The sequence below is a fragment of the Theobroma cacao genome, chromosome 3 (genome assembly GCF_053813885.1).
Source record: "Theobroma cacao isolate CCN51 chromosome 3, ASM5381388v1, whole genome shotgun sequence".
NCBI lineage: Eukaryota > Viridiplantae > Streptophyta > Magnoliopsida > Malvales > Malvaceae > Theobroma > Theobroma cacao.
In genome coordinates, this window is record NC_142641.1 from 39410759 (window position 1) to 39438161 (window position 27403).

General features: G+C 33.6%; 3 protein-coding genes across 13 annotated transcripts; 1 reads left to right on the top strand and 2 right to left on the bottom strand.

The window, feature by feature from the left end:
* Positions 1-748: 748 nt before the first annotated feature.
* On the bottom strand, positions 749-6483 carry LOC18605604 (silicon efflux transporter LSI2-like). 10 transcript variants are annotated; one of them, XM_018117452.2, is made up of 5 exons: positions 6355-6483; positions 6145-6223; positions 2796-4233; positions 2499-2688; positions 749-1221 (listed from the first exon to the last, which is right to left on the bottom strand). In XM_018117452.2, exons 3-5 carry the CDS (start codon positions 3975-3977, stop codon positions 953-955), a joined length of 1641 nt encoding a protein of 546 aa, XP_017972941.2. In that variant the 5' UTR covers positions 3978-4233; positions 6145-6223; positions 6355-6483; the 3' UTR covers positions 749-952. The 10 variants fall into 10 exon arrangements, with proteins under 10 accessions (XP_017972941.2, XP_088661219.1, XP_017972942.2 ...); XM_088805093.1 differs by having other exon boundaries at positions 6134-6223; XM_018117453.2 differs by having other exon boundaries at positions 6116-6223.
* A 3488-nt stretch (positions 6484-9971) lies between these two features.
* LOC18605605 (hydroxyproline-rich glycoprotein family protein) lies at positions 9972-13983 on the bottom strand. 2 transcript variants are annotated; one of them, XM_007038704.3, is made up of 2 exons: positions 13596-13983; positions 9972-11814 (listed from the first exon to the last, which is right to left on the bottom strand). In XM_007038704.3, the coding sequence occupies exons 1-2, from the start codon at positions 13698-13700 to the stop codon at positions 10450-10452; spliced, it is 1470 nt and encodes a 489-aa protein (XP_007038766.3). In that variant the 5' UTR covers positions 13701-13983; the 3' UTR covers positions 9972-10449. The 2 variants fall into 2 exon arrangements, with proteins under 2 accessions (XP_007038766.3, XP_007038765.3); XM_007038703.3 differs by having other exon boundaries at positions 13608-13982.
* Positions 13984-18290: 4307 nt separating this feature from the next.
* Positions 18291-27130, top strand: HCF106 (Bacterial sec-independent translocation protein mttA/Hcf106). The gene is made up of 6 exons (XM_007038705.3): positions 18291-18619; positions 18743-18864; positions 25894-25953; positions 26044-26212; positions 26477-26623; positions 26704-27130. Exons 1-6 carry the CDS (start codon positions 18388-18390, stop codon positions 26763-26765), a joined length of 792 nt encoding a protein of 263 aa, XP_007038767.3. The 5' UTR covers positions 18291-18387; the 3' UTR covers positions 26766-27130.
* Positions 27131-27403: the final 273 nt, after the last annotated feature.

A 27403-nucleotide genomic window follows, 5' to 3' on the forward strand; every position in this document is an offset into this window, starting at 1 on the left:
GGTATCCTTCAACTTGTTTGTCACTTCGATCCACCTATTCTTAAGCATGCTCCACCATTGTTACTGCTTTCTTTGGATAACTTTTCTTTGGATAACTTTCCTTTGGCTTAGTCAAAAGTTTAGAGCGTGTTTTTTTTTCTCAACCAATCAAAAGATTTCATTGTTCAAAGCAGCCCAGCCAAGGCAACATTCAAATAGCCGGCATAAATTAACACGAGTAATGTACCGAAACAAGAAAAAGGGAGAACCAAATCACAATAAGACAGACCCATCCCCCGTCAACAGCAACAGAGAGTAAGTAGAGATGTTCTCAAACAGCCATTAATATATCAAAGTGAAAGATGACAAAACTTGGTGGAAGGAACGCACCAATGAAGTGGAAAACGTAAATGCTCCACACTGACTTTAGGGATCAATACCCATGCCAGTTGCAAAGTTGCAGGTGAGCGTGCATTAAATCCATATTCAATGTCTAACAAGGGACCAAGAATTTTATTGTGAAATTTTTTGAAGTCAAACAATGGCTGGTTTACATTACGATAGCATGGTAATAAACGTACAAAATGATATACTAATTCCAATCAAACTTTGTCGTTATGACTATACGTAGGCTATGTTCTATGAGCACATCATGAATGCCTGTTGGAAATCTAAAAGTTTTTGTTATATTTGTAGACTATTATTTGCTAAAATGATGAAAAATAAAACTGAAGGACTAAAGAAAGATATAGTGAGAGAGAAAATGTAATTGAACTCAAAGTTTTTTTACAATCTTTTCATTTAACTATAACACTTGTAAATACATTTACAATGTAATATTTATATCTTACATAACCACTACTTCACAATACAAACCCATTACTCAATATGACAATAACTGTAAAGAGAAAATAAGCTGATATTAACTAATAAATTAAAAATTATTAAGAATAACTAAATATGATTCTTCAAGTCAAATCTCATTCTTCAACAATGCCAAACCAATGGCTGTAACTATAAGAGTGGAAGGGACTCCAAATTTAAGGTGTTTCCAGAAAGTTAAATTGTAGCCAACTGGAGCGTGGCGAGCTTGCTCACACACGATCAAGTTAGCAGCTGATCCGAGAAGTGACAGGTTACCAGCTACAGTGCTGACCCAAGCTAAAATCAGCCACACCTTCTTCTCATGGGTTGCAGAAATAGCTGATGCTGATAATGCCACCGGGCATCCAAGCAAAAGAACTGTTTGAGAAATAAAAAGAAAACCATGAGCATATATGTTAATTTTAATGACTGGCTAAACCTGCCAGTGTTGTACAGCTGCAACATTTCTTGCTGACAAATGTAGAGTGTGTAAGCAGGAGAGTTTGAGGTGGTCCCGAATAGGCCAAGAGAGTTTTTTAAATTGTAAAATGAGGTAGTCGTTAGAGGAAGAGATGAACAAGTTTGGAGAATGGCATTTTATGCAATCTCTTGATCTGTGTGGTTACAACGCAATGGAATTGTGTTTAGAGGGGCTGTATGGGATGCGAATCAGGTTTGGGAGCTCCAGCAAGCTTAGGGTTGCGGTTTGGGCCAAGGTTAAATAGCGAATCAGGTATGGAATAGTCCAATAGTGGAGTCATGATTTCAAATTAGAAGAAACAAAAATAAAAAATTTAATATTTAAAGAGGTAACATTATATAATTTTTAAAAAACCAAAAATAAAATTATAAATATTTAAAACAAAACAAGGAAAAAATTATGAACTTTTGAAACTTTGGGAGAGCGGGGCCCAGCTAGCCCCCCCTCCCTCCGCCTCTAGGGTGGTCCTTGACGCATACCGGAATTCTTCTTTTGGTGTAGGAATGAAGGAGACATAGAGACGTGGAGGGTTGGATCAAACCAGTGGTGGGGATGAATGTAATAAGTTCGGAGGTTAAGCACGTTTTTAGAGAGAACAATCTGTTGGCTGATAAACTCACTAAAGCTGAAGTTCAACGTGCTCAGGACCTCATCAATGTGCTGGATTAACCACTGGTATGGCTTATTATTGTGTGAATTGATGGTTTCTATGTGATTGATGAGACTGCTTTCCAGAATGATCAAGGACGAGGCTTTCTAGTGCTGGGATGAGTTACCTCTGGTCGGTTATGGGTCATGTTGCCGTGGAGGTTTTGGTTTTTGTTCTTTTTGATTGTACATATGTTAGAAATGAACTTTTTTACCAGATGTGTTTACTGGTAGTTGGAATAGCTCTATTTTGTTTGCTGGAAAGTTACAAGGCTGTCTTTGGTTTCTCTTTTGTTTGGGAGGGCAATTGGCAGGAAATAGGGAGGCAAGCGATTACTAGTGAATTGTATATATAGTTTTTTGGGTATAGGGTACTGAGATGGTTGAGGATTGTTATTCTCAAAATTCAGAGTAACAGACCTGAATCAGACTCTAATTCATCCAGAGGTGAACTTTTGATTTCCTCCGTTTGAAATATATCATTAACTTTAAAAAAAAAATGTAGAGTGTAAAGATCAACATATACCAGTTGGTACGTTCGAAGCCAAATTTGAGAGTACAAGTATGACAATGGCAAGAACTGCTATCCCGAAAACATCATTGATCTTTGCATAGGGCTCCACCAAGTCCCAAAGAGTGCTTGGGATCCCAGTCCTGTTAAAGCCAGCCACTGTAGCAAACATTCCGCAGAAGAAAACTAGAAGCGGATACGACACCTGGTAAAAGAAAAGAAGTGTAGCAGAACTTTGAGTAAGTACCCACGTCAAAGAGATTACAAGAAGCAAAAGATGCAATAGCAAGAACATTCTGGTTTGCAGATTACCTTTTCTAGGCAAGGCTGAGCATCATTAAAATCAAGAACTATAAGAGCAATTGCAGCGGTGATTGCAGTCCAGGACATGTTAAAATCCATAAGAAACGAAATCAACATTCCTAAGGTAACAAGGTACACGCATGGTTTCCACATTATCCTTTTCCACCTTGTGGCCAAGTTTTCCTTCCCTACTGGTTTCGAAGATTCTACGAAGACTGGTGCCCTCACTCTATGTTGCTCTGATAGAAGTGGAATTGCCTCACTTCTCTCGGAAGAACCAACACTTGTCACGGTTATCATTACTGCATTAGACTCAACTGCGCTCTTGGATAACATCTGGATCATTTCACTCTCAGCAAAACTCTCTCGGTTTTTAAGAGTGTCAACATAAGCTGTGTTTGTATTTGTTTTGGGAGATATTTGTGGGCTCATTGTTTCCAATATGGAGTTCCATTCTTGAGAGTTTAATGATGAAGAATGTAACATCGTGGCTGGTGAATCACAAGGAAAAATTCTATTTTCATCTGCTACTACTTTTCCAATGGCATCTTCTTCATCTATCGGAATAGATAACAACCTCCAATACATGCATAGAAGAAGTAAAGCGTTCACAATTAAACCCGCAAGCATGGCGGGCAGAATTCCAATAAGAAAATCCCCAAACGAAATTTTACTTTGAAATGCTATGACCAGGTTTTGGGGGTTTCCAATTGGAGTTGCCGCAGACCCGATATTTGAAGCTGTGGCAAGAGCAAGCAGGAAGGGATAAGGGGGAAGATTATGTTGCCTTGCAATTTTCAGCACAAATTCAGTCAAAATCACACAAGTTGTATCATTGGTGAAAAGAGAACTTGAAATGGCAGAAATCAGGCAAATTCGACAAATCAAATCCTTCGGTCCCATACTCTTCCATGAAAGCAACTTTTCCAAGTATTTGAACATGTCTGCCCTTTCAAGGTAGATACTAACAACCATCGTTCCAAACAGAAGACCAATTATTGGGAGATCAATTGCATCATAAGCTTGATCTGGAGTCATGACTCCGAATAAAACCATAAGCAAGCCCCCAAGTAGGGAGCCCGCTGTTCTCCCTATTGGCATATAAGGTACTGCAGGGAAAACCGCCAATACCCAAAAGACTGCAAAAGCAATGGATCCTAGAACTACATCAACCGGAGAAGCCATGTCCATTTTCTCAGCACAATAAAAATGTTCTTCTTGCTAGCAAGTTTCGAATCTTCAAAATCTTATTCAGTAGAATTCCAGCACGTGCATGAAGTTCTAAACCCTAAAAATGTTATATATCGGAACTGTAGTACTTTCAAGTACTTCTAGTTTATCAGAAACTAGCTGCCTAGGGGCATGCACTAAAGAGCCGAGATATTGATTAGCCAACCCGTCGAACATTGTCAGTGAGTGAAGACAAGATTTGACGCCGAACAAGACACTGTGACAAAAGCAAGCAACATTACGAAACTTAAAAAGGAAATCGTGACAGAATATTTTGTTTGTAAGTTTAATTTAAAAATATTATTTATTATAATTTTAATTATTTTTTATTAATTTTTAATATGATTTGATAACAATGTTTTTTAAATAATTTTAAATAAATGAAAATAATTTCGATTTTTTCTATCTCGCTATTCAAGTAAAAATTTTAAAATCAAATTTCGATTTCTCTTTATTATCAAATACTGTTTATTTCACTATCTAACTCTTTCTTATTATCTCAAAAAATAGAGATGACATCAAAATATGTGTTTTAAATTCTTAAATTTATTAGTTTATATTCATATAACTTCAAAATTGAGTAGTTAAAATTGATTAGACATATTTCTAAATTAAAATACTATATAACTTTTGTAACTTAAATCTGACTGCGAGTAAGCAAATCAATTAATTATTACGTATTTGTATTATTGGTTTTTAGATATTATGTTACTAATTTTTAAGTATTATAAGACTAATTTTTATGTATTATATGACTTAATCATTGTGTTTCTGGTTTTTAGATATTGCATGACTAGGTTGTAGGTATTACGTGATTGATTTTTAGACAATGCCTAAGTCACACAATGCTTACAAACCAGTCACGCAACGCCTTATTAACTAGTCACGCAATACTTATCAACCAGTCACACAATATCATATTAATTAGTTACGCAATATCTAAAAATTAGTCACATAATACTTAAAAACTAGTCACATAATACGCAAAAACTAATTACGTAATGCTTAAAAACTACCAAAACTATTAAATTTCATTTAATAAAATCAACTACTTCAAACAACACATCATATTCCATTTAATAATATAATCAACGAATATGCCTATTTGGTGAATAATGCTCAAAAAAATTTTTTTCATGTATAAAAAATCACCGTTCAAAAGTTTTTTTTCGTGTATTAAAAATCACTCCAAAATGCTCAAAATGCTTAAAAATTTTTCTTTCTAACAAGTAATACTCCAAAGATGAATAGTTTGGTGAAGAAAACTCAAAGGATATGAATCGGTTTGAAATACAGACCTAAACATATGGATCGAATTCATTAAGAATAGTTTTGTCTAAAATTAATTTATCTTGACTAAAAATAAAAAAAATTATTTTCAAAAATACTTTATTATGAGGGATATTTTCGAAAAAAAAACCCAACTCAAATATCCTGATAAGACGTTATTGAACAGTAACGAAACAGCTTGAGAGCAGACAATAAATACACAGAAAAGTAACTAGTCATGCAAAAAGATATTCCATGCAAAATCTCTTGCATGTCAGAAAGATAAAAATGAGCTCGAGAAAAATACAAACAAAAATATCATCATCATCATCATCGTCAGGATAACTAGTGCAATACATAATGGTAGTATAAGATAAAATCCAACTTTCAAAAAAAAAAGATAAAATCCGGATTCTAATGGCAAGTACGTATACCCTGGCCACAACACGCATACAAAATGCTTTTAAAATACCAAAAAAACAAATCAAATAGTTCAACTTGTTTCTATAAAATGCTACTCTCATGGTCACATATGCTCCCTGTCCATGCGTCAAACGACCAAATATATATATATATATTTTTTTTTATTTTTTTATTTTTTTTTTAAGGGCATGAACATTTCAATGAAAGAGCTGGCAAGGGGGTTGCCAGAAAAAAACAGAGAGGGTAAAGAAAATCCGTTCAGCTGCTAATCCCCTGTTACAAAGAGGTCAAATAGGTCAAACAATTCAGTCACGAAAAAACAATTAGTCCCCTGGGTCCTAAATGGTAACACGGTTCAACCATAAAACACAAGAAAAAAGCGAAGGGGTAGAAATATTCATGCCCACCTGTACATGCAAAAATACCTCAAAAATACCTTAAAACAGGAAACACCCAGATGGGAAGTTTTCAAACAAGATAGAAGAAACGCGCCTATGGTTCATCTATCTTCGCCTCTGCTATATTCAACGAACTATTAATTAGCTCAAATCTCAATATCCATATGTAATTCAAATGCTATAATAATCTGTCTCACAATCTACTTATTGTGACTATTCCTCTCAAAAAGAAAGCACTTTAAACTCACCTTAACAAAAAGTTGTACTAGCTATAATGGCGTTGAGAGCGCCTTGGGTTGGACGTGAAGGTGTGGGGCTTTTATAATAGAAGAAACCAGGTTTGGGATGATATTTAAGAATACTTTTTGGGAGATTCACTTTTGATGCAAGTTAACCAAAAGAAACTTCCAATGACTTGCTCGGACGGTGGGCTGCTAATCGGTCAATCATGCGCATAACAGTGCACTTTACGTTAAGGTCGTAAGGTCACTATCTAGCTGGATAAAGTTGAAATTACTGTCCTCTTTGTGGGAAGCGTATCTACCGGGGAAAAGCTACATAAAGACTCTTCTCTTTTTTTTTGGGTTCGTACCAAGTATGATTAATTTTCAAGTCTTAAAATAGGAAATAAAGGCTGAGGAGTGCATCAAGCAAACGTCTATATGTATATATATGCTCTATGTAAATAGAATAAGTTAAGAATTTATTATCATATCATATAGTATAATAATTTTTATTAATTTTGAATACAGAATTCAAATTTAAATATTATTTAAACAAGAAAATACATGTACATACTATTAAATCAAATATTTAGATGCAACATGAAAATTTTATAAATTTATTAGGTTATTATTTTGATTATATATGTTATCAAAATTATTTTTATTTTTGAAAAGTATTTATGTTTGCAAAATGTAAGGCACATCATGTATTTAATTAGCAGTGACGCTGCTTTTGAAAAGAAAATATGTTACTAATGAAAAGCAAAGTCCATGTATTTAAGTTAATGGTAAATGTGTATATTTCTTTATTCAATTTTTTTTTTCCAATCTCCCCTTTTCCAAATATAAAAAAATTTGCCAAACATTTTGTAAATTTTTAATCTTTCATGTATTATTGGCTTGAAAACTATATGAAATAAGATTAAGAGTAATGAAAGTTGAATCTTACATACTATAATCTTATAGTACAGAAAGGACAATAACTAATAAATTAGCTTCAAAATATAAAAAATAATAATTAAAAAATAGTAATATAATAAATAGTGTTTGTGTTATATTTTTCTTAACAAATTTTAAAAATTATTAAACAATTTAATTTTAGTGTAGTGATCAGCAGCGAATTTAGGATTTTACATAAAAAGTAATTAAAAAATAATCATAAAACATTATGAATTAATATATCTCAAATTATATATATATATATAATAAAAAAATTAAAATTGAGAGATAATAACGGCCAAGACTATCATCAGTTTCAGGTTTACTTAGTCAAGAATGTTGAAGATCCTTAATTTCCTTCGCTCCTTATTTGTTTGATTTTCTTTCTATGACTTGTGTTACGACTTGTGATAAAACCCAAGGAAAAATGTCACATTTACATTAATTCTGAAACTTCTTGGAAACAAATCTTTAAGGACTAGGTTCATATACTCTTCGTTAAGGTTTCATTAGCCTATTGGTCCTGTAATGTGAAGTCTAGTGCATGCATTTATAGTTACGTGTTGAGTTGTGAATTTGACTCTCATATAACAAAAGAAAAAGATGTTTTTGTTTTTCGATAGAAAGAAAAAGAAGGAAATGCGGTCTGGGAACTGAAAATAGGGCTTTTTCGTTAAATTTGAAAATTATTTTCTATATCAAGTAGAATTATGAGATATTTATTGAGACTTGTCAATGATCTAGAATGACAAATGTGGTTAAGTGATTTAAGTTGTGGATAACAAAATTACTACACAGGTGATTCAAATGAAAACAAATAAATCAATACTAATTCAAATTTAATTTTAATTATTAAAAATTTCTTAAAACATGATTGACAGATTAGTATTATTTATGTATATTGCGAATTTAACTATTTATTAGATTTTCTTATAAATATGATTTTTAAATATTCTATTAGTATGATGTTTTTCAAAAATCTTCCTAGAGATAATGTTTTAGTTTTATTAAGCAATCTTATGCGAATTTCATTCTCATGTTTTATTTTGATATAAGTACATTATTTTTATTTTCTTTTACTTAAAAAAAAAGAAAAAATAGGTGTAACCTGTAAAACGAATTGAAGTATTGAGCGGCGCGAGACACTGTTTGACCCGATACAAAATGATACAACCCGAAAGCCGAAGAATCGGGTTCTGTTGGGCAGAGGGATCTCGGCCCATTTATAACCATTGCAAGCAGAATCAGCCCAATTTCAATTTGTTGACTTTTCTTTTTTGGAAAAAACAGTTTTTAGGACTTGGTCTTTTGAGAGGAGTCCTGAAACTCAAATCACTTTTCTTCCAAATTAGGGGAAAAAACGAAACAACTTTCGGCTAAAATGGTTCAATAGTGAACGCAAAAACCTCATTCAGATTCAAAGCTTTGGATTCAACTCATTACAATGTGAAGCTTGGACTTTGGCTTCAGTTGTAAACATCAGGTTCCAAATGGACAAATACCAATCTTACTCTATTGATAGAAAAGAGAAGATTTGTAGCGTTGGTCAGTTGGTCAGATACTAAGAAAGAGAAGGATTTGACAAAAGAAACAGAGCAGAAGTGAGGCCGCAAAATCCCCGTCGATCTTAGTGTGACTTTGTAAATCAGAGTCCATTTTCTGTGGGCCACAGGCTATTTTATCTTTTCTGTCTGTTGATTTTTCTCATGGATAGGTGGGCAGGATAGAGACATAGCTTGGCTGCTAGTTATGCTGCTTATCCTTAGCCAGCATAAAAAGTGCTGGCATCAACCATCATTTTATGATCTACTAAAAACTTCCACTGTCTTACTGATCCATCTATGCCCTACAAAGATTTGTCTTTTAAAAGCATATTGACTCATCAACAACTATCTGCACCATACTTGCTTTCCCGACTTCAATGCTATCCAGAGTTGGTCCGGAGTTAGGACTGCTTCAGCTGTGGGTTCTTTATTTGGTTAATTCTGGATCCAGATATTGAAACTGGCTTTTGGGCTTGCTCTAGCTTCCAAACTACTAACATTTTCCAATGAAATTTACACTTGACCTGATAACCTGGCATAAAATATGGTATGCATTAGCCATTTGGCCATCAACTCTAACTAGTGTTCAGGACGCAAAGAAGTTACCTGAAGTAATGAGCCTTGAGAGGTTTAACCACAGGAAGACCCATTTTTTTTCTCTGCCAGCAGTCCCAGAGCAATATTTATTAATAGTGAGCAGATGTGTTCTTTCTTCTACTTTTTCCATCCCAAGAATCCTACTAACTGCCTTTCTTATCAGTGACAACAGACGATGCCATGCTGGATGCTGCCTCATAATATTTGCAATTCCTAAGGAGATTTCTTTGTGCACTAGCTTAACTAGATGTCCATGGCCAGGCCTTTGTTAAACACCTTGACACACATAAGCAAGGTTAAAACATAGCCACAAATTTCCAGGAGACGGTAAATAAAAAATAATTCCTGATAGAAAAAGAATGAACTGGCAATTGAAGCGTATGGATCATCTTCATAGCATTTTTAATTTTTGGGAAGCAGACTCATACATCGGTATGGTGTAGTTCACAAAATGGCAACTAGGCACCAGGTTGAGTTGGCTGTTGATTAATTAACATAGAACTAATGCATACAGTGAGTAGTAGACTGATATTGAATGGGTGCTGAAACAATGCATTGTAGTTGCCGAAAAAGAGCAAGATATTAACTTCGTAAATCACCAAATGAGCTGCAATTTACTAGCATGAAAAAAAAATTATCCTTATTATTATTACATATTAGAAGAAAAAATAATAATAATAATAACACAACACTATATGTGAATACTATTCATTTTTCTTCTTTTGTATAACATCGGGGAAAGAAATATTAAAAGAATGCTCTAACAGTACCCACACTGTTGACCCCTACGAACTATTCCTTCACTGGATCATCTTTCAGGTCACGAGGAATAAAGACTCTTCTGACCTCTGAAAACTAGCCTTTAGTCCACCATCTAATACCAGACTGTTGAAGCTGTGACTCTGAGGAAGTACAATCTTCAGATCAAACAACTGAAGGCTAGTGGCTTAGTGTTGCAAATCTATTGCGCAAGTTTAAGGAAGTACATCTATTGCGCAAGTTTATGCATTGCGGTGAACCTAGTTGCATAGTTCCAAAATCAGCTGACCTCTGGCTGTAACATAGGGAAGAAAGTCCAGCTATTACCAGGCCTAGCCTCCTTTCCAGCAACCTTTTCATTGGCCCACCACTCGGACCTGATGGTGGGCTTATCAGAAGCTTCTCCTTTTGTATTGTCGAAGTTGAATTCTTTAATTGAACCAAGTGTAACAGAGCGATGCTTTTGATAACTATGCTCCTCTTCAGCTTCTCCTGATGCTTTTTCAACTGTTTCATTGGAAGTTTCCCTAATAAACAACTCACAAGAACTTTCTAGATCTTTTTTTATTCCATCTCTTTCTTTTCTGCCCTCTGCCACCAAGTCCTTTGGATATTCTGACACGGCTCTACTTGGTAGCAATGACTTGCTTTCGAGACAGGGTGCAACATCTTCACCACTTAACTCAAAAGATACTCTGTGATCAACTATCGTTTCATCATTTTTAGGTCCATTTGCTGGGTTAGCAAGCAATGCTACCTCAGAAATCTGACTCCCTACAAGAAAACCATCTCGTGAGGCAGGACCCAAACCATCAGGTGTCAATGATCCCGAGCCCAACCTTGAACCCAACCCCATACCATCTGGAGTCACAGATCCAGAACCCAGTCTTGAACCTTGCCCCAGTCCATCTGGCGTCAATGATCCAGAACCTAGCCTTGAACCCCATTTGCGAGTGGTAAAATTTTCAAAGCCTAAAAGTTTGGGAGCCTCCCCCATGCGGAACTCAAGGATTGGACGTCTATCAGGGAAAGGAGAGGATGTGCCAGAATTAGAGATTGCTGAACCCGGTGATATGAGATTACCACCAGGGCTCCCAGGATATATTTGATAAGACTGAAACTCATAATGGGATAATCCAAATTTCTGATTGATCCCACTGTTTCTCCGAGCACGCTCCAATGAAGATGTCAGCAATTGAGCAAATGGTACTTCAGGGGATGAAGGTGTTGTCAGTTGAACAGATTCAGGAGGAGGTGTAAAAGGAGCCGTGGACGGTTCAGTTGTCAAGGCAGAGAATACAGGTGGTGTAACTAACTGGGTTTCATGTGCATAAGGGCCTATGGCAAAAATGGATGCAGGGCCACGGGGGGAGTAGGCATTAACAGAAAGGGAAGTTAGGGACAGCAATCCAGCTGGTGATTGGGTGGCAGATGGAGGATCCGATTGGAGGAATGATGCAGGAGATGAGGGAGGGGCAATAAAGGGCAGTATAATGCCAGTTGGATTACTTACATTTTCAGCAGTTGAGACTGAAGCTCCTGGTACCACAGTTTCAGGAACAAGGACAGCATGGCCAATTCGCTTACTGTTTTTCTGAGATCCAAAACACCAGTAAAGGCCCCAGCAGCTTCCCCATCTTTTCTTCTGTATTTAAATGAAAGACTGTGAATCAGTATTTTGTACGGAAAATAAGTTTTTCATCTTCAAGTATTCTACATAAGGCAGTGAGCAATATAGGTACATTCATTTCAACTCTCAGCACCCAGAACAATATGGGAGCAAAGGATTAATGAAGAGCAAGATGAACACAATCTTCAGTCTCTACACCTCCCTCAACCAATGTATTATAGCATCATGAAAAATTCAATTTGAAAATTTAAGCCACCCGAAATTAAACATCTGCTCTCATGCTGCTGAGTGCTGACTTGTTGGAGAACACCATGTGCATCATGCTTTATCAACACAAAATTTTTCAAGTCTGAAAATAAAAATATAGTCAAGCAAGATTGCACTTCACATCTAATGCATCTATCAGACTCTAAAATAGCATGTCCCTCTGCCCAAACATGATAATGAGTACATCAGGATGACTAATTCCCACACCTAAAGTTGATAAATTTTTCTCTGCCTGGTAGTTGCTGTATGTTTATTAAACTCTGGTTTTCCATGTTTCTTGGCTAATTTCTTGTGTACATTTTGACATACATGAAAAAAAGTTCAAGCACACAAGCAAACTTCACATGAAAGCAGCAGAAACAAGTCTCAACATCATAAGAATAGCACTAGCACAACATTGATCATGAATGCCTTTTTGACATACAATAGCAATACATACATACATACATATCTATGACTTTAAGGAATAACTAGTTTTGATTACTCTTTAAGAATTCTAAGGAAGACTACACATTAGAATGCAAATTACACAGTTTTTGAAAATTACTTTTAATCCAAAAATACAAGACCGATCAACTATTTTGGCTAATCAAACTTCGTTCTTCCCTGAAGATGTTTCTATAGGCATCTCAATAAAATGGCAAATATACCAAGAAAAACCTCTAAACCATTCATATCAAATGACCAATTAAGTTCCATTTCTTTTATATTGTGTTTGTTAAATCTCCTTATTTTTCCGCCACAACGTAATATCTCTTTTTTAAAAAATTGCTGTAATACACTCTAGCCTGATATCAGCAAATTCTGCGACAAAAGACATTAAAATGAACAGAAAAGCTGCCCCCACCCAAAGCAGGAAGGAATTGCAGAAAACTGACAAAGAGGCATAATACCGGAAATTTTACTATTTTAATTTTTAAAAAAAAGAAAAAGAAAAAAGGAATAGTTAAACTTTCAAAACTCAAATCTGCACTTTAGAAGTACGTATATAAAACGATGCTTTTTTCTTTGAATTTCTTATTCTTATCTACTTTTCTTTTTTGTTTGATAAGTCGAATTCCACTGTTAAGAGTTTTTTTTTTTATGCCTATTCTTGATGCAAAACCAAAAAATAAAAGCAGAACCTTGACTGAGCCTAGCTCAGCTAATTGACTTGCCTGCCAAGACTAAAACAAATTAAAACTCAAGATCCGAATTTCAACTTCTTTTACTTTACCTCGGTTCCTCGGAAACCAAACAGAGAACAAAGAAACAGCAAGAAAGTTCAATACTTGAGACAAATCACGAAACGAAATTTCAGACTTTCAACATAAAAAACCCAAGCAAAGAACAGCACCAACAAAATTTCGGAAACAACACTTTTGCTGTCTTCTATTCTTTCCTCCCTTAAGATTTTCGATTCAAAAGAGAGCTTAAGTAATCTCAAAGTCCCGAATTTCCCGATAATTTTCTCAGGTAACCAATCGCAAAGAAAAAGTTTTTTTTTTTAATAAGAGTAAAAGTGGATGTTAAGATTCGCATATACATACATAAACATGTACCTGAACGGTGGTAGGTTGGACTCTGGAGTCGGCGGAGACGATGGCTGTAGCAGCGGCGTTGACGGTCTCGACGCTGTCGTTTACGCTTCTCATCTTCGATTTCTAAGCTTAAAACATTGCGTTAATAACATCAGCTTCGTGTAACTTTGATCTCTTTTGACTCTCAAGATTCAACAAATCTCAAACGATTTGAAGACAACGGGACTGAAATAAAAATTAAAAAAATGACAAGTTGAAGATGTTAATTTTTATTTTTAAATCAATTCATATAGATCAGCTATCCGCTCTGCATCCTTTTTTTTTTTTTCTTTGCTTGTGTTTCCCCTTTTTTTCCTTCTCTTCCGGTTCAGTTCCCCTCCAGTCGTTATCCTCCAGTTTTCATCCATTTTGCACCGAGTTATTGCCACGTCATCTAAAAGATGATTGGGACCCACTGGTTTTAGTTTTTCCTCATTTGTTGCTGCTTGTATTTTGCTTCTTTTTCGAAGAAAAAAAAAATCTATTTTGCTTTCATGTGTAATTTATGGACTCTTGCGGGAAGTTCGTGTATGATACTCCCACCAATTAGAAAATTAATACTAAATAATTCCTTTTTCTTTTTCCTTTTTGAAAATACACATACCCTGCATTCAGAAATAGTGCTCAAAAGTAATAATGCTTTTATTTTTAAAGTATATTTAATAATTTCAAGATAAAATAGATTTCAAATTTAATCTTGAAGTAAAAATGTATCTAGTTTATTAGTGGATTAATATTCAAATACAAAAAATAACTAATAATTAAATATAAAAAAATTATGAGAAAGGAAATTAAGTTAACAAAATAATTAAGTATAACAAATCTTCTAACTTAAGATTATCATTTTTTCATCTTTAGTTTTTTTCAGGAAAAATAATTCAAACAGCTTATACGAGACACATGAAGTGAACTATAATATAGTACTATCAGTCGAATAGGGCATAAAGAGTATAGTAGTAGTACTTTTTTTTTAAGTACATAAAATAAAGCTTTGGCAAATTTGATTGTGGGAAAGACTTCATTTGAGTTTTATTGTAGATGGAATAGTATTTCGTTTTATCACTTTTACATAATAGCATTTCGCTGTTATAAGACAATAGCTTATGTTTTTATGTAAAATGGCATTTTCACGATGTATACAAAGGAATTGATTGGCTAATCTTAGTATAGATTCATAATATGACGTGGCTAAATCTTACTAAAATAAAGATGACAGAGTGGACAAGAAACAGCTGTGTATCCTCACTCTCTTATATTTCTCTCTCTAATTATTATTACTATATATTTAATTTATTTATGTAATAAAATAAATGTGATTTTGTAATTATAAATCTTTCTGTTTTAAGTTCAAACAACAAGTAACAAAAGCTTGGCAATAATTAAAGTCCCACTGGGAGTTTTCACCGAAGAAGATAACGCTTCGCATTTTGTAGCGAGGAAGTTGACGGGATTGCCCTTCCGCTTTATTGAAAATTGTTCAGGATGCCATTGCTACGCAGTTATGGCGGAAAAAGGAAGAAGGTAAGAGAAAGGTGTGAGAAACTCGTGAGTTTCATTGTTATGTGACTATGTGCGTGCATTTGTCACCTGTCGCCAACGTCCCATGCAGGACTCTCGTGACTGCCATTTCTTTCATTCGTTGGCTACCTTCGCCTGGCATTTGTGGGCCAACTAATCCAAAAGGGTAAATGATAAAAAAAAATTTTAACAAAATAAATTTATTTTTTAAAATTTAAAATTTGATTAAATGTCGTGTATTTTTTATTTAAAATCTTTTACGCTGTCATATATAAAATAATTAAAATATCTATTTTTCATTAAATTAATACTAACAATAAAAATTAAAATCAGTTTTTTTAAAAAATAAAATAATGATTTTAAATAAAAAAGTATAAGGATAAATCAAAGACAGTTAAGTATCAAATTTCAGATTTAAAAAAATAAATAAATCTCTTCTATTTCAACTTATATAATATTTCTTTGTAATTTACTCATAAAACTTAAAAAAAAAAGCCTCAATGCCCAATAATATAAATCACTAAAATTTAACGATGTATACGAGTGTAAGAACTATTTTTTGCCCCGTTATTATGTGTGTGTGTGTGTGAGAGAGAGAGAGAGAGGGGTATGAGAATTTTCTTATGACTTGCTTAAATTTAACTTAGGTGATGAAGAGACATAAAATTTTATTATGGATAATTTATTTTATACGTGCAAAAAATTGTTGGTTTTTGAGTTGAGTAGGATAAATAATTCTCTTTCATATTCTTTTATTCTATGTTTTCCCTTCACGCACTGTTTTCAAGAGTCTATGCATAGGTAGTATAACTTACATGAAAATAGAAAAAAAAAAAAAAAAAAGAGAAGAAAATCCTCAACGGGGACAAGACAATAGCAGTTGGCAACCGCTAAATTTGCAAAGTTTTAAAGGGGTATTTTTTATTCATTCATGAGCAACAAAGCGAGCAATCCCGTTACTTTCTTTATTTATTTGTTTGTTTTCATTCTTTGTTGTTACATTGGAACGAGGGAACTCTTTTGTCAAAGCTGTGCACGTGTGCTCATCAACTTGCTCGGATAATCGGCTTTCGTGCATAACGTAGGACAGCGACACTCCCTTCTCTCTCGTCTCTCACCACACCCCCCCACACACACTTTTTTTTTTTTTTAACTAAACTTGCACGAGTGGTTCGGTTTCTCTTCTCTCTCTCTTACCCCGTTATCTTTTTCCCTCTATGATAATGATATCACAACCCCCATTCACTTTTGGCTCTTTCTCTACCCTTTTTCTCCAATCTTTCCATTCGACCTTTTCCCTTCATGTCTTTTTTTGTTCTTCTTTATTACCTTATCAAATGAAATCTTTCATGATATCAAATTGATTGAAAAAAAAAAAAGGAAGAAAGAATTGTTTGATTATACCCCTTCTCTTTATTGACTTTTACCTTGATTTCATTATCCTTTACCTCTGTAACCGGAAGGTGATAGTGATGGGAAAAGTTGGCTGTAATGCAATGATTCATATATCAACTTCTAATCTTATAAACTTTGGAGGGGTGGTTACTTTTTTTTTTTTTCTTGTAAAATCATGTTTGCCTTTATTCTGTCTCATGTATCTTTTTTTTAGATAATGGGCTATAAAGTTCCATATTATGATGGTTCACTTTTCCAGTTCCCACACGTGTGGCAGATGAAAAAAAGGTGAAGCAGTGTTGCAAAAGTAATCTAAGATGATTTACTACATAAAGGTAAAAGAAAATTAAAGGTATTAATTAGTAAATAAATTTGGTAGTAAGGGTTTTTTTTTTTGAAAAAAATCATACTTTTTGTAAGTCATTAAAAAGAAAAACAAATAAGCTAAAATGTTTCACATTTGATTGTTAAAATTCATATAACATTATTAATGATTTAAATTTTAAATTTATGAAAATTACGAATAATTTGAATTAAAAAAACTATTGAATAAATGATGCTTAAATTCGAATAACTATAAAAACTTTCTTCATATAAGGGATGGGTCCAATAGGAGGCGCAAGGAAGGGATATTTTAGGAAGTGACCCGCAAATGGGGTGGCTGAGTGTGGTTATGGACCTACAGGGCAAAAGCTAAACCGGCACACCACATGTCCAAGCTATCAAAGTAGGTGGGGGTTTGATCCCAAAATTTAAAGTTGTAACAAAATCCCATCCCATCCCGTATTGCAAAAATTCCACCAGGCATATTTCTCTCAACGCCATTCTTTTTCTTGTTGACATCTTCTATCAAAAATAAATGCGAGGGGGATTTCTCACATACATACATACATTGCAGATGCCTTGTTACCAGCCGCACACCATATGCTTCATCCCCTCATCATAACTGACTTTCTTATGAAGATGGAATGGCATGATTTGTGAGTCTCTTTTTTCTCCCTCCTTTTGTTTTTGGTTATTAATCACACAATTCATAAAAACGTTTACCATGCATTTTATTTGGACTACATTACACAGTACATTTCATCTTTCAATTTTATAAATCTCAACTTTATTAAATTATGAATTTAATTCAAACCGAATTATGTATTGTGATTGAATGGATCAATTAAAAATTTTTAATTTTTAATTTTGAAATTTTAAGTTTGAAAATTAAAGAATAATCAATGTTTGTGACAATGAACAGAATTGAGTCACTTTAATTTCTTTGACCAAAGTCTTAAAAGAAATAAAGTGTTGAGATAATTTCAAAATTTAGCTCTATGGAAAAAGGCATTAGCATTAGCATTTCTTATATAAAAAAAAAAGGAATTAGGGAGACACAATATTCCATTGATGGAAGAGGCCAAGCACTTTAGTCCATGTAACTGAAATGGAAGTATTATCAAAGTCAAAAAAGAGATTAACATCTAACAGTACCCCAATCGTTACTTTAATGGGAAGACGCAAGCAAACATCACCTCGTGCTAGTCATGTAACTCATGCTCATCAAACAGCGTGGAAAAGCCCAATTATTTGGGCAACCACAAACATGGTATGCGAGCCTGTGACTGCTCGGATTAAGACCAATAAGTAGTCATGTCTGAGCCCAACACATAATAACTGGACTGCATGGCAGGCCTTCAGCGCTGTGTCCGAAAGCAAACTGCACTGTAATCGTCTTGATAATCATTCTCCACCTATTGCATTTATGGACATCATCCAATTCGAGATAATCTTTGGTCCACTCCATGTCTATACGTCGAAAATCTGAGCTCACCTAAAACTCAGAATAAAATTGTCTCTTCAAATGACCACAATCATGGTCGTCGCCTCACCAATCTCAACCTCCACGTTCTTGTGCACATCTTCAGTTAGCTCAAAATCAGTAAGCTGCTCCTTGTCTCCTTTGATTTCATATCCTAGAGCCTCGAGTATCCGTTTCTCCACGTTGTTCCAACAGTTGGGTTCTGCTTATTTTTCTCCGTGGAGTGGTCTCAAGCATCTGGGCATTTCAATCTCGCCCAAATCTCTTAAACTAGGTACTTTTTTTTTCTTCTAATCAGGGTTTCTTGTTTTTAAGCTGTATTTTTTTTCCTTTAAAGACCATTTATTTTGATTCTTCAGTTTGTTTTTTTGTTTTGTTTGAAATGATGGCGGTGCAGAGAAAAGGGGAAGACGCAAAGGTAGGGTGGTTCATGCATCTCTGTTTGGGGTTGGAGCTCCTGAGGCTCTGGTTATTGGGGTAGTTGCTTTGTTGGTGTTTGGTCCCAAGGGTCTGGCTGAGGTATGTTCTACCTTTTATACGTAGGTTAGTTCATTAATCTTTAAATGTTTTTTTTTTCCAATTATAAAGAAGAACGCATTAGTTGCTCCTTTTGTGGCTTGTAATATTTGATGATTTTCGCCGTTCAAAAACAAAAATATTTGATGATTTTCGAGACTCTTTGTTTCCTTTATGTATACATGTCTTGAAATTTCTTGTATTTTCATGCGGATATTGGATTTAGGTAGTTATAATCTTTGGATACATTGGCCTCATGCCAACAATTTTCAAATTTTAATCTAGAAAGCTCTTTATATATGTTTGCAAGTGTCTCTTCTTCAATGATACTTTTTATAAAAGATATATTTATATTTTGCAACACATAACTTTTTGACAAAAATATTGTTTCAATAATCACAAAAGACAATAATTCATTTCATAAAACATAATTTTTGAACCATAATTTGAAATGATAATTTTTCATATTTAAACTTTCGAACTGTGGTGTTTTTTCAATTTGTTTCATAACGTTTGAATGTTATTTTGTCAAGGGACATAACTATTCACATGAAAAAAACTTACTTACAATCTAATAGTCATATTATGTCACTCTATATGATATAACTTTTGAATTAAAATAATTTTTTGTTATGTGATATAACTTTTAATTTTGAAAATACACAAAAAATCTCTTACCATTTTCAAAAATTTTCAAATACTAACAACTTTGGGAATCTTGTGTATGAATGAAGATATCTCGCAGATTTGAACTTCACTTAGTGAGTGTGGTTGATTCTAGTTTGAATTGAGTGGTTGACTAAGTATTGAACCATTAATTTTTCATTTGACTAGTCCAGTCACTAGATACACACAAGTTTCTTTGCCCACTTTGTATCTAGTTTTGCCAACACATTTTATAGCCTCGTGTTTTGCATCCACTCATGAGTGCTATTAAAGTCAAACTTTTAGTTTTTAGAAGTGGCCACACTTCCACTCACATAAGTAACCTCTATCGAAAGTATCTTGTAATTATAGTACTTTAACATATACATGTTATGGGTCAATTAAGAACTTTTATTCAACTTTACCTTATGCATTACGGGAACCAAGCACTATACATCTTGGGATGAAAATTATAAATTAATGCTTGCAATTATCCATGTTTTCAAATGGTTATTACCCAAGACTTACAAGTCGACCACAAGCGTGGAGATGAGCTCCCACCATTAGAGATTTAGTTGATAGGCTTGAGATCCATCCATTTTGAAGTCCTTATTATTAAGTCTTTTTTAGATTTTTGATAAATAAATTCGTTAAATTTTAACAAGACCTCACATAACTTATAGTGACTATACTGTTACTAATTTTTTGCCTTATAATATTATGTTGAAGTCCAATATATTGACTCTTTCTATTGTATGCTTGATTATATGCCTTTGATATTGTTGCTTCATTGTTACAATATATCGAAATTGATGTTATTGGTTTAGGCCATAATGAAATTTCATAAAATAAATCTTTCAACCAGTCCGTTTCTTAGATGACAGATGCTAAAGTTATAAATTTAGCTGTCATGGTGGAGTCCGCTTGACAAGATTGTTTTTTAAAACCCCTAGAAATAGCACTCTCAACAATTGTAAAAACCTAGCCAGTCATAGAAGTGTGATAAGTTTTATTTGAGTTCCAATTAACATCTGTATACCTTTCTAAAACCAAAAGAAAACTTAAATAACAAATCATGAATCATTGTACTTTTTAAGTACCTAAGAACTTTATAAACAACATACTAATGCTCTTTACTTGGATTATTTGTAAATCGGCTTAGCATCCTAACCGCAAAAAAAATGTCCGGCCTTATACACACCATAGCATACATTAAGCATCCAATCACCGTTACATATTCATTTTGTACTATTGGCTTGTCTTTATTAGATATTAGCTTTATATTAGAATCATAAGGCGTAGTTATTAACATACAATCTAACTTGCCATACTTTATTACAATCATTTCAATGTAATGAGATTGAGGCAATGTTAGGTCATTATTGTCTCTGATTATTCTTATAACTAAAATAACATCCGCCACACTCATATCTTTCATGTCAAAATTCTTTGACAAAAACTTTTTTGTGTCCTCCACTTTTTCTATATCAGTACCAAAAATTAATGTCATCCACATATAGATAAATAATGACACCTTTACCATTATAGAACTTGCTATATACACATTTGTCAGATTGATTGATCTTGTAACCATTAGCTAGCATTACCTCATCAAACTTTTGATGCCATTGTTTAGGTGATTTTTTTAATCCATATAAGGATTTTTCAAGCTTGCACACTTTTGTTTCTTGACCAGGAAAGACAAATCCTTCAAGTTGTTCCATGTACACTTCATCTAATTCACTATTTAGGAATGCTGTTTTAACATCCATTTAATTAATTACCATATTATATATAGATGCAAGTGTTATAAGCACTCTAATTGTAGCTATTCTTGCTACCAGTGCATATGTATCAAAATAATCAATGTCTTTTTGTTTAAAACCCTTTGTTGTTAGCCTTGCTTTAAACTTATCTATGTTTCCATTAACTTTCATTTTCTTTTTGAAAATCCATTTATAGCCAATTGGCTTAGAACCTAGTGAGAGGTTTACTAACTTTCAAGTTTTGTTTCTCATTAGCAAAACCATCTCATCTTGTATTGCTTATTTCCAAAATTAAGTATCTCGAGACTTCATTGTCTCTTCATAAGTTTGAGGCTCACCTTCACTTTCTACATTAAAGTAGTAAGGTAAGTATACACGTGTTTTTTCTCTTGTTCCTTCTATTAAGTACATGAGGAAATTGGATCCATATGTTTTTGCTTTTCTAATTCGTTTACTTTTTCGAAGCTCAATAGTTTCCTCACCATTTTTCAAAAGTTTATCACTTTCTGTTACTAGTTCTTTGAATTTTGGAATTAAATTGAACTTTATTTTATCAAAGATAACGTCTCTTGATTCTATAACTGTATTAATGGAATATGAATCATTGGGCTCTATCACCATGAAACGATATGCTTTACTATGTTGAACATATACTATGAATATACATTTAATTCCTCACCTAATTTCCTTTTCTTTGGTTCAAAAACTCTTACTATAACTTAGCATCTGCAAACTTTTAAATAATTAAGGTTTTGACTTTCTTCATTTTCATAGCTCATAAGGAGTAGTTTTACTCTTTTTGTTTGGGATTCTAATTAGTACATGACAAGTCGTTAATAAGGTTTCACTGCAAAATCCTTTTTCTAAACTTGAATTAGAAAGCAAAGCATTGACCATTTCTGTAAGAACTAGGTTCTTACGTTCCCCTACACCATTTTATTCTGGTGCGTATAAAGTGGTAATCTTATGAATAATACTAGTAGACTCAAAATACTTGAGATCATAATATTCACTTCTGCTATCACTTCCTAAATATTTGATAAACAATTCACAATGTAATTCAATTTCATTTTTATAAATTCTAACTTTTTTCATTACTTCATTTTTAGCATGCAATAAGTAAACATAGCAATATTTAGAGAAGTCATCTGTAAATGTTACAAAGTATTTCTTTCTATCAATAGATAGAGTATTATGCATGTCACAAACATCAGAATTTATTAATGCAAGCAATTTGGAGTTTATTTCTACCTTAAGACATAAGCTTCTTGTGATTTTAATAACCATGCATGTTTTACATATATCATTATTTACATCAATATTGGGTATTAACTTTAATTTAGCCATATCATGCATTATTCTATAATGAACATGACTTAATCTATTATGCCATAAATTAGACAAAGTTGCTTTACTATCATGAACATTAAATGAGGTATCAATATAAATAGAACTAGTAATATTCTTATTAATATTAAGTTTGAACATTTTTTCATAAAAATATCTTAACATATTGTCCACCTTTTGTAAGGATGAATTTATCCGCTTCAAATACTAATTTAAAGCCATATTTATTTAACAAACTACCCAACATAAAATTCTTTTTAACTTATGGTACATAATAGACATTATTTAGTATAAGTATTTTTTCAAAAGAAAACACAAGTTTCACGGTGTCTTTTCCTTTCACTTGTGTATTGGAGGAATTTCTCATGTAGAGTACGGTTCCATCATTAACTGCTTCCAAAGTCTTGAAGAAAATCTTGTCCTTATATATATGATTAGTTGCACCAGTGTCAATCCATTATACTCCATCATCTTGGAGAAGATTGATTTCGAAAACCGTAGTTACAAATTTGTTGTTATTCACACCTTGTGTCTTGTTTTTCAAAAGTTTACATACTGCCTTGAAGTATCCAAATTTGTTGCAATGGAAATATGTTCTCTTTTTGTTCCTTTTGATTTTATGACTTTTGTCATTTATGCTCACGAAATATTTTCTTTTGTTGCGCAAAACTGACTTGTTTGATGGTTTGTGTTCCATCACATGTACCTTCAAAGTCTTAAGATTCTTTTCTTTAGAATCTTTTTCTTTTTCATCTAACTTGACTTCTTCTTGTTTACGATAATCTTCTTATATTCAAAGATGATTACCAAGCTCCTCGACGGACATTTTCTTTTTTTTTTTATGTTTTAGAATTTTCTTAGTATCTCTCCATGAAGGGAAAAGCTTCTCAATTATAGAAGATACCACAATAGTTTCATTCATTTTAAGGCTATATTGCTTAAAGCTATTTAGATTACGTTCACGTTCACGTAATTGTTCCAAAACAGAACGATTATCAACTATTTTGTAGTTATTGAAACGACTAATCAAAAATTTATTGCTACTTGCATTTTCAGTCATGTATTTTTCTTCCAATTTGTCCCAAAGTTGTTTTGCACTAGCTTCATTCGAACAATGGATCTAACATTTCATTAAGAATATGTCTCATGCATATGTAGTCATCATTATCTCATTTTTGCTTCATACAAGTTTGATTCACAGATTCTTCATCTTTCTTCAACTGGTCTTGGTTTATTTTAAACATAAGCACATTGAGAGTTGTAAGGAGGAAACGTATTTTTTTCTACCACCGAATAAAATTTCCTCCTTTAAAGCGATCTAACTTGATAACGTTGGTGATCATCTTTTTAAGTGAAGTCCTTTTGAATTTCACACCACAAAAATAAGTTTTAAAATTATCGCTGCAAATGGGGTTTAAATGGAATTCAAGGAACCAGTAAAATTGATTTCAAGACGAGCTTGTTGATAGACAGTATTTTTAAGACTTATTTTGCCCTCACCAGTTAGTATGCAAAGTTGAATAATGTGAATAGCCTTAGGGTTACAATGAAGCCAACGCTTAATTTCATTTTGCACTTTACGAGAGTAGATTGTTAGATACATCCGAGAATAAAGGTATTGTTTCAATAATCATCTTATATAAAGACAATTATTTATTCCATAAAACACAATCTTTGAGTCATAATTTGAAACGATAATTTTTCATATTTAAATTTTTGAGCTGTGATGTTTTTTTATTTGTCTCATAACCTTTGCTTGTTATTTTACCAAGAGACATAATTATTTATATGAAAAAAACCTACGTATAATCCAATAGTTACATTATGGCACTTTATGTGACATAACATTTGAGTTAAGATAGCTTTTCATTATGTGATATAACCTTTGATTTTGAAAATACACTAATATAATTCCCAATGAATTAAGCAACAACCTGCAATGGATGGTATGCAGTCTGAAATAAATCAGGGAAAAGAATTGGTGTTGAGAATTTTTCTAAGTGATTAGGATGATAAGACAAATTTCTTTAAAATTGAAGCTGGTCTAGTGTGGGATTTTGTAAAGAAATGAAGTTAGCTTTACGTGTATGGTTTCTTGTCTCGGTAGTAGTTTGGCTTTTTCTTAGATGAGAATCCACTAGACAATCAAAGAAATTGATAGCTACTTAACATGTTAGATGATAAAAAATCATCGACGAAAGTCTTATTTTGTTCCATCAAAAGAACAGACTATACTGCTAGCTGCTGTTACCAAACTTAATGTGTTATCTTTTGACTAGATAATGCCTAATTGGCCTTGATGTCTAAATCTTTTATTTTCATCTGACACTTAAGCCCAATGCATTCAAGTTGATGATCTTTGTTGACTTTATGACTCCCATGACTTTCCCATTATCCGGCCACAAAAAGATCATTGTGTTAACCTATTCTAAACTCTACATTCACTTGTCCCTTCAGAGCTCTTGCTGACTTATGCTTCCTGATGAGCATGCTTTGCGGTCTTTATTAATCCAGATCTTTAGGATCAAGTGTTATGTTTTTACCAAAGATCCATCTTGTCATTTTACTAAATGGCTCGATGTCTAGAAGCATCTAACTTGTGGAGGGTTAGAAGACATATTGATATTGCTGTATATCACATTTTATTAATTAGACGATTTGTTACTCAAATCTAAGGGTGAACATTTCCATTGGTACTGTTAAAAAAGGTTATGTAATCAATTATCAGGTATGCTGCATCATAATGGGTGAACATAGCTGTATTTAATAAATCTAAACTGCCATAAAGACATTAAACGAAGAAAATTAGTGCCTGCCATGCTCTTATCCTTTAATGGGAAGTTGCACTGTGTTACGTATCAAAAATTAATTTACAACTGCATAGCAGTCACTTTGCTGCCTTAATGGAAGTTAAATGATTTTTCTGGGAGTTAAGCATTTGGTTACCATTTGTGTAGGCTGCATTTACTTGTTAATTTTACTACTTAATTTAAATAATTGAAAATTGAAATTTTGATATTCGTGTGCAAAATACATTGTTTTCCTTTAAGATGAAATAGTTATGTTTGTGTTCCATATGAGCTACATTCTCATTTTTAGTTGAATATGAGTTTGCCTCTAGCCCTTTAAATATTCACTTGTACATTTTAGCAACTTTTGAGGAAGCAAAAACTTAGCAGTGAAGAAGACAACCAAACAGAAGCTTACATAGTTAGGATAATATTCTGTTCAAGTTGAAATCCTTTTGGTATCTCAACGGTCTAGTAAAGTGCAGGTTGCTCGGAATCTGGGAAAAACATTGCGTGAATTTCAACCCACCATTAGAGAACTTCAGGTAGGGCATGAAACTTTGGTTTTACTTGTATCTTTACTTGGTAGCTTTGCCCTTCTGGATTCTTCACCTTTGTTTTTTTCTTCCATGAAGGAAGTTTCAAGGGAATTCAAGAGCACCCTTGAGCGGGAGATTGGTCTTGATGAAATGCCAAGTTCAACACAAACTACACTGAAAAGAAACAGCCCCTATATAAGTAATTCTATCCCAACCCCTTCACCAGTTACCAACACTGAGGAATCTGGCACTAAGGCTGACCCCAGTGAGTGATTTATATTCTTTTATTTAAAGCTATTAGTGGCATGAATTGCCTTAGGTTTTCTGATCCTTAATGAGATTTTTCCTTCAAACCTCATTTATCTTATTGCTTGATCTGTTTCCCTGAAACATGCACTAAATGCTACATGTTAGTGGTCAATTCTGCTGTTTATAGCTTTGTAGAGGGGTCTTTCTTATTCCTTTTCCTATTCCCTTTATATCTTTCGAAGAAACTCAATGAACCATGCAATTCGTCACCTAACTGCAGATGGTACTCCATCCGTGAACAAGGCTTATACTAGTGAAGAGTACCTAAAGGTCACAGAGGAGCAGCTAAAAGCTTCTGCTTCTCAACAGCAGGATCAGACTGCCTCTCCTGCAGAAAGCCAGTTAGAATCCCAAAATCAACAAGAAGGTTGGTTTGCCTTCTTCGTCTTCTTCTTCTTCTCTCTCTCTCTCTCATATTTTGATGTAATTGGTGTAAATTGGTGACAGCTACTGCCAAAGAAACTGCCTCTGCAATGCCTCCATCTCAGAAACCTGAAAGTGAGACGTGAAATCCCATGAAATGGGGAATGAAGGAGTTGTCTAATCTATTAGTTTCACAGAAGCCTCAGAGCAAGGGATGAAACCTCCTGAAAAATATGGAGAAAGAAATGCCACGTTTGTCATCTTTTTCCATCTTAATTTTGGTTAAATAATGTAGAATAGTTCCCGCAAATCTCTGTAGTCGCCAAGAGTAATTTTGCAACATAATTTCCATATCAAGTACCATTGCAGAGGAGGAATTCTGACTTTTGGGATAATGAACGTGAATCTTCTTTGGTTCGTCTGTTCATTTCTGGAGATGGTTGTCTGCATGTCAGCTAAAAACCATATGCTGAAAATTATTTCTTTCATTTAGTGAAAGGCTTTGTTGCAATACTACTGTAAACTGTGCTATATTGGAAAAACCCTTGCGGCTGGCAAATTGAGTTGAAGAAAAATATCAGGTGGCATTTCTGGTGCTTCAAAGAAAAATCGTAGATAACTTCAATTGAAGCCAATAATGGTAATAACAAAATGCTAAATCCCTACAGTCGAAGCTGATTATAACATCAACCAAAAGGCAAAGAAGGAGACCCCATCGCTCTGTTTTGCAAATGCCTCGGTTGAGTTTAATGCAAGGGCTTGCAGAAAGGAGCCAAAGGAAAGA

Coding starts and splice junctions, on each gene's coding strand:
- LOC18605604 (XM_007038702.3), bottom strand. CDS start 3,977: ATGGACATGGCTTCTCCGGTTGATGTAGTTCTAGGATCCATTGCTTTT. Junction 2,689..2,795: donor CTCAGCCTTGCCTAGAAAAG/GTAATCTGCAAA, acceptor TTCTTTTACCAG/GTGTCGTATCCGCTTCTAGT. Junction 1,222..2,498: donor GGCTTCGAACGTACCAACTG/GTATATGTTGAT, acceptor TTTCTCAAACAG/TTCTTTTGCTTGGATGCCCG.
- LOC18605605 (XM_007038704.3), bottom strand. CDS start 13,700: ATGAGAAGCGTAAACGACAGCGTCGAGACCGTCAACGCCGCTGCTACA. Junction 11,815..13,595: donor CCGTTCAGGTACATGTTTAT/GTATGTATATGC, acceptor ATTTAAATACAG/AAGAAAAGATGGGGAAGCTG.
- HCF106 (XM_007038705.3), top strand. CDS start 18,388: ATGACCACAATCATGGTCGTCGCCTCACCAATCTCAACCTCCACGTTC. Junction 18,620..18,742: donor GCCCAAATCTCTTAAACTAG/GTACTTTTTTTT, acceptor ATGGCGGTGCAG/AGAAAAGGGGAAGACGCAAA. Junction 26,624..26,703: donor ATCCCAAAATCAACAAGAAG/GTTGGTTTGCCT, acceptor AATTGGTGACAG/CTACTGCCAAAGAAACTGCC.